Genomic DNA, 13,760 nt, shown 5'->3' on the forward strand with positions numbered 1-13,760 from the left:
ATGACCTTAAAATCAGGTAAATCTGGGCATTACAAATAAAACCCCTACGATGAAGCTACAATCATTTTCGAATTAACTATAGTACGGTTTGTCTGAAGTATCTCACTTATTATCGAGTTTACTTTTTGCCGAAATTCTGTACGTATGTATATTGTTGGTATCTACAGTGAAGGGAGATATATATATATATATATATATATATATATATATATATATATATATATATATATATATATGTTTGATGTTTCTACGTTTAACGCCCTAGACCAGCATTAAGTATACATGTATGTAAAAGATATAATATATAATACCTAATATGCTATGGCATAAATTTTTATGTTTACAGGTGAAATAAGAGTTCCATGGCGTTTACAAATTTACTACTCCTTAGCGCAGTCATATTGTGTTTTTTACATGATGTTTATTCAGGTAAGTTTAGAGGAAAGAACTATATATGATAAGAGTTGAATTTGGCCCCCATAATTCGCCATTTTTTAAAGTGTTTCGGGAATATTAAAATGTTATGTTATTTTTTAGAGGAGTTGATATAAAATATATTTTTCACCTATTTATTTGATTTTTTTGCACTCACTTGCAGTATATGACGTCAGAAGTGACGCTGTTTCTATAATTCAATCAAAATCGGTCAAAAATTGACATTTTTCTTACCTTGAAACAAATGGGAAACATAGAGCGCATTCTTGAACAAGGAAATTTTTTTTGTCAGTTATTAGTTTGGCGAGTTACATCTCTGATTAAAATATTTTGTTTGTTCAAGCATGCGCTCTATGTTTTCTGGAAAAAAAACTGCTTGAAAACAAGCTGTTTTATGCTAAAAATGCAAAAATGGCGGGAAAGGCTGTCTTCATGATACCATATTTCTAAATTGTAAGCACTTAAATCAAAATGAACACAATGCATAAACATCACATATATATCTGTACAAAGAAAACAAAGAATTACAGTAAAATGATGATGTTCATTTTAGGGGGCCATTTTAGGCCCTTATCATATATAGTCCTTTATCATAGTTTGAAAATAAATGTTGGCATCAAATGGAAAAAAATAAGTGATTCTAGACATTACATGTATCTTATAATGTTTTTAGATTGCGGAGGTTTCAAAGTCGATATCGTTTTTATCTTGGATTCAAGTGGAAGTGTTGGAAAAGGAAATTTTGAGAAAACAAAGGAGTTCTTTAAAACGATGGTCGGTGGATTTCAGATCGGTCCAAATGACGTGAGGATGGCATCAGTGACATTTAGCACTGTTATTCACGACACGTTTCAATTTAGTGAATACAACTCTAAAGAAAGTCTAAGAAATAGAGTTTTAAACATTCCATATGACAGTGGTGGAACCAATACGCAGCTTGCACTTAAATATGCCCGGGTAACAAGCTTTACAATGTAGCTATGCTAGGTCAGGTGTATCCAAAATTGCCGTTGTAATTACTGATGGAAAATCAAATAGCAAACCTAAAACCTTGGACGAGGCCGAAAAATTACGTAATAGCGGCGTCATAATTTTCTCCGTAGGTGTTACTTCTGGTGTTGATAGAACTGAACTTGAAGGGATGGCTTCTAAAGCTACTTACGTGTTTGATGTAGCAACGTTTAACGCTCTGGGCCCGGTTTTTCGAAAGGTGGTTAAATTTAACACTGTGTTAAGGATAACGACATGTTAAATCCTAATCAAGTGATTAGCTAACGCAGTGGTTAAATTCTGTTGATCAAAAGCAATTTAACGCATTGGTTAGCTAACAGTGTGTTAACTGAGTTAACCACTTGGTAATCACTTGGTTACCCATAATTCATTTCTACTTCCTATATATGAAGATAAAAGAAGATTTTGCTTTGGGATTTCAATAAGTTTGAATTTAGTGAAATATTATTGATATAATTATATGTTGAACATCTATATCATTTCCAAGGTTCCGATCCTATATAGTATGCAATTTTCCAAATTAATCCTTTCTTTTCTTGTTGTCTATAAACAACGTTAAAGTACAATGTAATAGCTTCAAAATACCATTATAAATTCCTTTCAATGTGTATACCGGTAAATCAATTAGGTACATGTATCATAAAATACAGTTCAAAGGCTCAACAAATTTTCTAATTAATTTATAGGGTTTAACTTAATACACTAATATTCTATGAAAAGACAATTTGTCTTGGAATAAGAAAGCTTATGCAATTTTGAGAAAAAGTATACCGCATATTGCCAATTTCATTGAGGTTTGAGAAATATATATATATATATATATATATATATATATATATATATATATATATATATATATATATATATATATATATATATATATATACGATTTCTACTTTACTCTATTTAACATAGATTCATATGGTTCTTCTTCAGCAAAACATCTTTTAATTACTTAATATTTAAGAGGTCAATTGTTGTTCAACCTCTTTTAATAGGAAACCTTATTCAATACTGCATGTACATACATGATATTATCATTCTAAAAGCACCACATCACTTAGAAATACCCTTGCATGCATACCCTCCTCCTATGTATTGATTTTCATAAATAGCAGTGGTTTGAAACCTTTCACCTAATATTATGAAACTTGTGGCAATTTCCTAGTGTCAATTCTCACACATATTTGAAAACATGCATCACCGACACTAAAAATTGACCTATTTTGAAAATTGGATGATTGTAGCATTTTAGAGACAAACATACATGCCGTCCTGCATGTGATTTCTTGTTTAAATTTCTTAAAAAGCAAGCTTAACAATCATATTTAATAAAAATCTACTCCCTTTCCAACCATGATAAAATAAATAAGACCTAGCTACTAGTGTGATGTCTGCCTTAATTTTATTAAAATAAAATTCAAACACACCCTGGTAGCTGGAGACAGATAAGAAATCCAAGAAAAATGTTCAATTTTTACATGTTTTTCTATTAAATGCATAAATACAATACAAAGATAAAAATATGGTTGCTTCTTGTTCATTTCAAAAGTAGTTATTATAGCAGATGTTATTTTAATTTATGTAAAATGTACATTTTCATATGCAATTTAAATTGAGACAATTGGAAGGAATGGGTGATTTTTCAACTATATATAATTATGTAAATATGTGTAAAATTTCACCTTTGGACAGGAAGGAGCTAAAAACTTGGATTTTTTTTTTTTACATTTTGTATTCAATGATAACTGCATTTGTCGTCATGTAAACTTAATTTGAAAGAAAAATATGCCTTAAATAAAGGGTAAGCGGCTTACTATAGCTACATGTAGTATTAAATGCATGTTTTTATACAATGACATTATAGACAAAAACATACAAAATAAATGTATTAAATATTTAATCTATCATGGATAATTAAAGACAACAATTTGTCATTAAAAACACAACAATATAACATTTACAACACCTAAAAGCTGTGATAAACAAAAACTGAGTAATCTATATGAAACATTCTGTGTATACTTAATGTTTATTTATTCGGTATTTCATATTTGGATGAAAATCTCTATTATATTATAAAAGTAAAAATATAAAGTAATCAACATACTCTTTTACATGAGAGAGAGAGAGAGAGAGAGAGAGAGAGAGAGAGAGAGAGAGAGAGAGAGAGAGAGAATGCAAAGGTTTACATTCGCATTGTTTTACATACTTTAATAATTATAATTTCCAGTTTATGGTACTTAAACAATTTCATAATAAAAACATGTTGGACATGTTAAGAGAGAGAGAGAGAGAGAGAGAGAGAGAGAGAGAGAGAGAGAGAGAGAGAGAGAGAGAGAGAGAATTCAATTTTTTTTGGCTATTGTGTATTATAATTATTAATTAGGATGTAGACATTAGATTAAATGTCACAATAATTGTTCTCCTTCTCTTGGTGCATGGTGTTTGAGGCTTAGAGGTTGGTTGTTGTCAAATACTCATGCATCTTTCTCAGTCTCTCCAAGTCCTCTTCAATTAACAATGCAGGCAGTTAATTCCTGTATCATGCAAATCTGTGAATTAAAAAGGATAAAATGTATACAAAAAGACAACAAATGTGAAATAAAGACAAATATGGTCATATTTTGGGACTAAACTTCATATTCACCTTAAATTTTTAACAGTTCTGATTACAAAATTTGTTTAAAATGGACACTACAGAAAACATGTACTGATTTATGTATACATGTATGTACCCTGTTGTATTCCCTTACCAAAATATAAGGCCTCTGGCAAACAGTTGCCGCAAATTTGCAGAGAGGTTGCTGCAAATTTGCGACAAACAGTTGCAGCAAATTTGCGGCAAGTTCAGAATTCGTATGCAAATTAGCTTCTGGCAAACTGTTTGCTGCAAAGTTGCGGCAAGTTCAGAATTCGTATGCAAATTAGCTTCTGGGAAACTGTTTGCGGCAAAGTTGCGGCAAGTTCAGAATTCGTATGCAAATTAGCTTCTGGCAAACTGTTTGCGGCAAATTTGCAGCAAGTTCAGAATTCGTATGCAAATTAGCTTCCGGCAAACTGTTTGCGGCAAATTTGCCGCAAGCTTACAGATAGACATAGCAACTTTAAGATATTACAACATAAGAAAAACAATTAATAAACACTAATAATCATTTAATAATGAGTTACTAATACATGTACTATGCTTTTCAATCAATTAACAAATAACTTCTACTGGTGATTGACAAAGATGTTGTTTTACTTAAACAGTTGCAGCAAAATTAGAGATAAAGGACACAAGTAATTAACTTAAAATTTTACACATTTTATAAATTTCAAAAATAAACACAAAACTGATGAACAAACCATATTGAAATTTGACAAATGGTACTCAACCAATAGGCGATGATTTGTTGCTGCAGATCGATAAACTTGAATGCAGTTTGATCACAACATGCATGCACAGATGGACTTGTCAAAAGTTCACAATGAGCGAAGTTCAAACCATATACCATATTTTTCGGAAATTAGGTCGATACTTTTACAGGTAGTTCACAATTAAGCCCTGCACGGTCACTGGTCATGTTACAATTAATCACGGATTCTTTAAGGCATTCTCGATGTCTTTTTTATGACGGTCTCCTGTACGTGCTCTCCGATTTAATTTCACAGATAAACAATATCACACAAATAGCTGAATATCACAATAATGCCCACAATGGAATGGTCAGACTTCAGCACTGTTGTTTATATGCTTTTCTACGTAAGTCTTACACAAATTCTGTCTTCACTCTTTTTTGGTTGCATCATTTGATCATTAAATCAGTGGGGTTTTTTTTTTGCATGGTTTTCTTTAGGTCTGTGTAACCCAGTCACCAGGGCAGACACCTATTGGGAAGATAAATGGATTTCATATAAGCACAATTGTTTTCAGATTAAAACAAGTTAGCCTATCATATACTTACTCAATCTATAAATCTATATAAAGCTACAAATTTGCACTAGGCCAACTCTAACTCTGACTATGCGAGTAGAACATGAATTCTTTTATTTAAGTAATAAAAATGTAAATCATATAAAATGTACTTTTACACTATGTAATGATAATTTCCTAAATTTGGCGTTGTTTAAATAAATTTTAATCATTTGTTCATGCATCACAACGATGTCAATAACGAGCGTTTTGCTCGATTCGACACCCCGCATTGTCATAGGGACGGCCTTATACTGTTAAACTCATTATAAAAGATCACAGTCTTTCGTTTTAAATTCCAATAACTGTTTAAACTGCCATTCAACGAATATGTTTTCATTACTTCACTTACTTTTTCAAAAACGTGCTCATGATCATGCAGATGGTGCATGCAGTGGCCATGGGTGTTGAGACTCGATTCATTCACTTATATTCGTCCTCTGTTTAGCCGTGGATTTTCCAAAAGTAAACACTCCATTGACAATGTTTCTTTTACCTTGTGCACAGCCTTATTCCCTTATTTTCATTCACTTTACCATCTCGGTGATGGCAGACAACATGGCAGCATCGAATGTGAAAATTGGCGGCTAGCTATTGATCGACCAATCAGCGCGCGCGTAGCTTAACATTGAAACAAAAGTAAAAGTAGAAACAAACACTGAACAGCATAACGTTACGGAAAACTCTTCAATCTACATGATTCAACATCAAGCGGTTTATATACTCAAATCCAAGTTGACTGATATTTGAACGTAGGAAAAAAGAATATAGCATAACAAAAGAACAGACAGGTTGGTGTTCACGTAATACGTGGGGTCTGGGGGGGGGGGGGGTTCATTATGAAGCATCATGCGATTAAAGTTGATCTTATTTTCGTAATAATATTTTATCGAGACTATCTTAGAATAAAACTTAAATCCAAAAATATTAATTAGATTTATTTTTTCTCTATACACAAATTATAAAAGCAATTCATTATAATTGACAGTCTTCAATTTGTGCTGAATGTGTATATGAAATTGTATAAGTCTTATTTCTGGTAAAGCTTTGGCAAGCTCACGAAGTAAAACAAACAGAGAAAAAAGAAGAAATGTTTGTGATAAACTTCTGGCAAATTTTTAGGTGTTTGCCAAAAGTTTGCCACTTCTGGCGAAGAAGCTGCAAACATAATTGGGTGTCTGGTAAACTTTTGGCAAAATATAAGAGGTTTACCAGAAGTTCGCTACTACTGGCAAAGATTGGCAAACAAGTTCTAAAGTTTTCTGGTAAACTAATCAGTTTGCCGAAAATTTGCGGCAAGTTTGCTGCAAGTTTGCCGCAAACAATTCATTTTGGTAAGGGTTCATATAAATCTGATATGAGTTACATGCATATACATGTAAAGATGATGATTTTGGTTTAGCAAAGCAGTTCACATCCAGGTGACATTAAACTCTTAATAATTCAGTAATTGAGACTAATCAGGTTTGTCGATTGAGAGCACAGTAAATGTAATAATACTTCCCTAATTGAAATTTTCAGTTAATGTTAGAATATTTAGTTTTAAAGCATATAAATGCTCTGTTATAAATTGTTTGTGAAATACCATGATAATTTAAAAATTGTCACTTCAACTGAAAATACCCAACCTTCAGTGAAAAAAAAAAAAAGAAATAGAATCACACCTTATGCAAACAAAAGAACCTCTCAATTTCACTTCTGATCTTGGTATGCATGTTTGAATAAATTTCTCCTTGGCTGCAGTTTGTGGGCCTCATGAAATATGGCTTGGGGAGAATTAGGTATCAAGCACAGCAAGTGTCACCCAGCAGAACATTCCATGTTCTCCTTCTTCCAAATCTTTAAATATATAATTTTTAAAATGTATTGAAAATACAAAACAACAGATTTTTTTAAATCATAAAGATATATACTTAAAACATGTAAAATACATGTACATTTGAAATAGATACACTTCAAAAAACATGTGCATCATGATTGGGATCTGCCCAGTGGAAAGAAATAAATAAGGTCAAATTTAAATATCACTAATTTAATTTAATCAATATAACTATATGGAGTTTCAAAAATTAAATGCTTCAAAAATTTAAAATGCAGTTATTCTTTAAAAAAGTGATTTAAAAAAGGAAGATATAATATAAAATACATGTACATAAAAATCATACCAATATTGCTCTAATCAGATATAATTTTAGTATCTTTACATTGCTTGACTGTGCATAACATTTATTTAGACTATAGACGTTTCAGAAATAATTTTGATCCACCACTTGCATTTTGTCAAAAGGGAGATAAATCTTAATATGCAGTAACAACATTGAAAAAAATTATGCTAACATGTTCACTCAATATTTATTTATCAAGGAGCTGATAATTCCTTTCTAAAAATTCAAGGAAAAAATTGTACAATGTTTTTGTACTTATACAATGGGTACCATTTCACTAATAATTTTGGAAATTTTTGTTAAATGTTTTATGTGACAACAACAATAAAATCAATGTGAAGGTCAAATAAAGAAAAGCTGTCAACATTGCAGCCTCCTCCAATGAAGGGATCCTTCAACATAGGGGGTATGAACCATGTGCAAAATCCCTCTTCCATAATTATATCACACAGATACTGCAACTTTTCATGTCAAGCCAGTTGCCTTTCCGTATCTTTTATCATATGTAAGATTTTTTAAACTTTAAAATTTCTGACAAATGCTTATTATACCAATTTTTGAGTTGAAGTGGCAAAATAATTATACTGGCGGCCATATTTAATCACTGTGTTAAATCTTAACCAAGGTACTGGGGGTGGATTAAAGTTAACACAGAGTTAACACATGGTTAAACTCTAACACACTTTTGAAAAACGTTTAACCATGTGGTTAACTTTAACACCGAGTTTAACACAGAGTTAACACGGTGTTAGAGTTAACCACCTTTCGAAAAACCGGGCCCTGGAGTCTATTAGAGAACGACTTACTAAAACAGCTTATGAAGGTAGGTCTTTTGATTCCATATAGTACTGACAATTTAATCTTAACATATCTACTGTTATATACGTAACTCTGATGTGAAAGATATTTGTGAATTTTCTAATAATTAATCACCATCTTGCAGCAGTTGCCGCGCGTTCCAGCTTTCAGCGACGAGGGCAACACCGGCAAATCCGGCGATGTCTGTTAAATGGAAAACACCCTAGATAAAATTTAATTGTTATTTACAAGGGTAAAGTAAACTTTCCTTTCAATTTTTGGAACACTGTTGTTCCTATAAAAGGGACTATTTCAAGATTACAGAATCTTGATGTTTACCCACTATTTACACATAATTGGATTAATTGTACGTGTGGGATAGTATTAACTAAACAAAGCAGCCACTATTGTCCACTTTCCAACTTATATGTCACCTGAGCCAGTCATTAATTGTTACATCCATGACTCCCTCATTCCCCAGGAGGCGTCAGATTTTCAGTATAAAAATATTTATTTCCAGTTCTTATATCCGTTTTTTATACACATGTAGTAGTCATTAAAAGTTTAAAAAAAAAGATTCTTTTTATACCCTTCGCTAGTGATTTCATGTGGTGATCCTGGGAAACCAACCAATGGTGTCCGTATCGGGGAAGATTTCTCAAAAGGAAAGTCGGTAACCTGCAGATGTGATAAGGACTACCAACTTCATGGATCGAGCACGAGGACATGCCAGGAGAATTCTGTCTGGTCCGGAAGTCTTCCTAAATGTATATGTAGGTGTTAACATTTTTGTATACATCTTTGTACCATGGAAAAAAAACTAGACAGTTGTCCTCCTATATACTGATAGATGTATTACGTTTTGTGAAAAAATAAAATTTTGGAAAAAATAACTTGAAGTCAGGATATATTAATATCGAGTTAGACCAGAAAATCACCAACCCATGTTCAAGAAGTTATGTAAATTGTACGCCTAAAGATTTTTAATTCACGCTTCAGTTGTCAACGCATGTGGAAGTAATCCATGTCATAATAACGGCACATGTTTGAATGGTGCCACCTACTCGTGCCAATGTAAATCTGGATATAGTGGAGTAAATTGTGAAAACGGTAAGGACATTTGAGTCGCATAATGTATCGTTTAATTTCGCATAATGAATTGTTTAATTTAATTTAATTAATAAAAATGCAATCATTTTGGGTTTAAGCCTGTTTTTCCAGCTTCATGCGTAAAAAAAACTAACCCAATTTTTGTATCAGTAAAGCATTTACCAGATTTGAGATAAATACATGTTTACACAGATAATACAGTTTCATTATTCACATACATGGCTGAAGTATTTCCAAATTCGCGTGCCTGCTGTAGATATCCAGCCACCGGTTGTTCATCGCTGTCCCTCCGACATACAAGAGTTTTCAAATTTACGATTCCTAAACATTTCCTGGTTTGGACCTAATTTCACTGATCCCTTTCATCATCCTGTTGATGTGACAACGAATTACCCGGAAAATGGATCCACCTTTTTCTGGGGGGACTACACTGCTATATATACTGCTCTGAAGCAGTACAATGGTCTCCGAAGTGTATGTACTTTTAACATCAGCGTGCGGCGTAAGTAAATTAATTCATTTCTTATTAAATTTTCTGACCTAAAATCCCCCTAAACTGACATTTTGGTAGTTTTATATTGCCAAATAGAATATTAAACTTCTTCAAATCAGGTTTATATGCAAATGAACTGATGCAATGTTAGTAGACGTGAAAATCATTCTATCTTTAATTTTATGAATCTTATCTCTTCATCTCGTCTTTGCAATCGAAATTTTGACAAATTAAAGATATGGGTGAGCAAACTAATGTTTTAGCTTTTATCTTCCAAAGTTCATTTGTTACAGTAACTGCGTATTCATTTTTTTTTTTTGCTTCAGTTAATATTTTTTAAAAATTCAACATTGAGAGTATTCAGGCATCATTACTATTTCATCAAATTTCTCAGCAAATCCTTGCCCGGACCTTAACGCTGCTAGCGTTACCAAAAACGGTGCACTTGTCTGCAACGGTTGGATGACAGAATACACTCGCGTATGCATGGTTTTCTGCAGAAGAGGAACTAAGTTACAAAAAGGTCACGACTTCCGAACAAAATACATTTGTGGTGGAAGTGGAAAGTGGCTGCCATCGAAAACCCTTCCATATTGTGGGCGGACCAGGGGTAAAATTTTTGTGTGCTGTTTATTCCAGCCTAATATATTTACATTTGCCAGCGTCTCTGTCTGTGATAATACTGCGAATAGTCCAATTTTTATCAATGACGTAAATTTCTAGTGCTTAAAGAACGACATGTATTCCATTTCGTTCATATTCAGAAATTGAGTTATTTAAGTGGGTTGTTTTTATACCAATTTCCTTTGCAGCATATCAAAAAAGTAATTCATTAAAAACTATATTTTTTAATTTTTAAAATGTTTTATAGTAAGTTTTTAGATTTAAAAAAAAATCTACATTTAATCATTATAACAAAACATGCTGATTTGATTTACACATGAGACATGAAAAAATAATCTATATAAGTGAACTATGTTAAAATGAAAGCTTATCATCTTACATCATCTTTTTTTTAGGGCGTGTTCGTACATCGGATGACAAAATTTACTCTTTCCGTCGCTGTGACGACGAAGCAAAGGACAAGATGAGGGGAAAATATCTAGATATTCTCAAGAAATCTTCCTTAAGAAGACTCTGCAATAGATATGCAGACCTCTGTAAAAAGGAAAACGTTGATGTTCAGTGCTGAGTTTACCAACTGTACTTAAAAATGATTGTAAAAATATACTATTTGCAAGAATATTAACAAGGGTAAGGAAAACGATAACATGTCATAATTATCAGTTTGAGAAAAAAACCCTTTTCATGTTTCATAATGATTTTATCAAATAATATCTATCAATCTATAAGTATTGTATATGAATGTATATGCTTTATCAAATAAGACTTATTTAATATTATCTATTCATGTACATTGTATGTACACTCATACAGTTTTACTTTTGTTTGAATTGCATTGTTTCGTTCTGTTTAACAATGAAATGTGTTATAAACATTAAGCTTTTATTTAACATGGCATATTGAATCAATTGTTCTTTTATTTCTAAAACCTTTCCAGTGTCTTTATCATTGTTCGCTGTGTTCTTCACTTTTCAATTTTTATCTTGAAACAATCATAGAATAAAAAGATTAAGGTTCAATAGTTATTAAAAATATCTTGAATGTTGACAGATTTTGAAAATTGCGCATTTGTTACGCATACATGTGTATGCATTGTAATTTAAGGGCAGGGACTATTCATTTACAATATCTACACTTTTTTGAAAAATCAACTGCAATGAAAGGAAGAATATGATATGATATGAAATATTCAGCGCACGAAATTAACATGCATTCGTAAGAAGTAGGGGGAATCATTATCGGTAGATGCATTTTTATTTGTTTTAGAATAGGCTTATTCAGAAATCCACCTTAACTTGTTGAAAAGTCATCTTCAAGAACTTTTTTTTATTTGGTGTTATTTCATTTGAATAGACCAAATCCATATGTTGGGATGGGAATTTATTGGGGTTTTGTAAATAAAAGAATTCCGACGATTGTAAGAGTAGTGAGTTTTTTTTTAAATAGAGAACAAATATCAAAAGAATATACTTGCCAATGCAAAGCGGTATTACTTAAGGTTATTGTTGATTACTTAAAAGATCTTATCTTTTCCGAAACGATTCAGAAACTTCTGACAGACTTAACTTCCGCCACACTAGTCTATCACGAACATCACTCAGATTGTGCGCTAAAAATTCTCCAAACTTCAAGAATCCAGCACGAATGACGAACGAAACATGGTTCTGTAGCTGAAATTGGAATAATTTACATTCTTTTAGATGTAGCTTTATCCAGTTATGGGGAAATGGTAGATTAATTTGCTCTATTCAGATGAATAAGCGTGAGATTTAAATTGAACATTTTCAGCAAAAACCTTTGTTTTTTTATTAAATTGACACCAAAAATGCAACTAGATATGATTCTTTCTATTTCTTACGGAAATGGATGGTAAATACTAGACAGAAATATATGCAATCAAAAACACGACCAAGGCTGGACTAAGAACGTTAACATTTAAATAGTTTTCGTGCTATGACTTCGTTTAATTCAAGGTCCGATAACTCGAACTTGTTTACCAACCATAAACTCTGCAACTCCGACACACTGCAGTGGTTTGAGTTACTGGCCTTATGATTATGACAGTGCTATGAACGAAGACTTTAAAATCTGAAAAATATGAAAGGAGATCATTAGTGTCCACTTTACAGCCAATTGTTGAAAAAAAAGGTTGTTAACGTTTTACTCAACAAATGGTTGTAGAGCGGACACCAATTAATCCTTTTCTTATTTAAAAAAAATTAAACCTTTGAAATAAGTCTGCAGCTGCGCAGTTCTACAGTTGTTCTAAGTGACTGAAAAGACATTGTTCTGTTATGTTCTATGCGTAATTTGCATACACAGTAAAATGTAGAACCTCATATTTATTGCTTTTTCATCTTTTAGCAACAGTTTTAGCCAGTTTTGGGCAGAAACAAGCCAGTTCAAGAAATGTTTACATACATTTTTATTTTCAAATGTACAAGATGACAGCACATCCCCCTTAATTAATATCCGATTCATTAAGTCCAGTGAGAACTGTCAATCATTAAAGATATTTCAATCAGTGTACCTAACATAACTCTGCCAAACGGGACTTATTTATTCCCTGATAGTGTAAACACAATACATATCGGAAAAAATAAGTTCTAAGCATCCGGAATTTTTACCGGATGATTTTGAACTTTGTAATCGCTAAGACTTCTCGCAAAGTAAATGGAACTGATCCAAATCTTGCAGTTTTAAAGAAGTGTACGAGTTCTACACAGGATTTTGATGCCGCCAATGTAATATAAAAGAAAACAAATTTCATAGAAAACGAAAACTAGGGAAATCACCACGGAAGCGCCCCAGCGGTTTCTCTAAGTTAAGGGTTTTTGGGGTTTATCTACAAAGTCTGTCGAAAGATGTAATTCATTTGGCCAATTGAAATCGATGAAAGAGAAAATTTCCAAGATATCTTTATTGACACATTATCATTTTCACTCTAAAAATTACAAAGATTTCTTAAGGAGATTTATAATGAGTAATGTTTTCATCTTAAAGTTTTCTCTATTCGGGAATCACTCGTAATACCTCGCGCAATATTTCAACGTTATCATCCAGGTCTGCTACAATACAAAATCCCTGTAAACATCACGTTTTTAACCGTGTATTGAAATTAACCTGATAAGCCAAAATACGAAATTTTCAGTGGCGTAGTCTCACATAT

The 13,760-nt window shown here is 32.2% G+C and overlaps 1 protein-coding gene across 1 annotated transcript; it reads left to right on the forward strand.

Annotated features, from left to right (window-relative positions):
• Positions 1-12,672, forward strand: LOC128191337 (matrilin-3-like). Its single transcript, XM_052863411.1, is given in 9 exon segments — positions 1-16; positions 1,109-1,404; positions 1,406-1,633; positions 8,353-8,389; positions 8,964-9,137; positions 9,364-9,474; positions 9,731-9,976; positions 10,362-10,577; positions 10,987-12,672. Coding segments are annotated over 9 exon segments (1,497 nt in total). The 3' UTR covers positions 11,160-12,672.
• Positions 12,673-13,760: the final 1,088 nt, after the last annotated feature.

Source organism: Crassostrea angulata, chromosome 7, assembly GCF_025612915.1.
Source record: "Crassostrea angulata isolate pt1a10 chromosome 7, ASM2561291v2, whole genome shotgun sequence".
Lineage (NCBI taxonomy): Eukaryota > Metazoa > Mollusca > Bivalvia > Ostreida > Ostreidae > Magallana > Magallana angulata.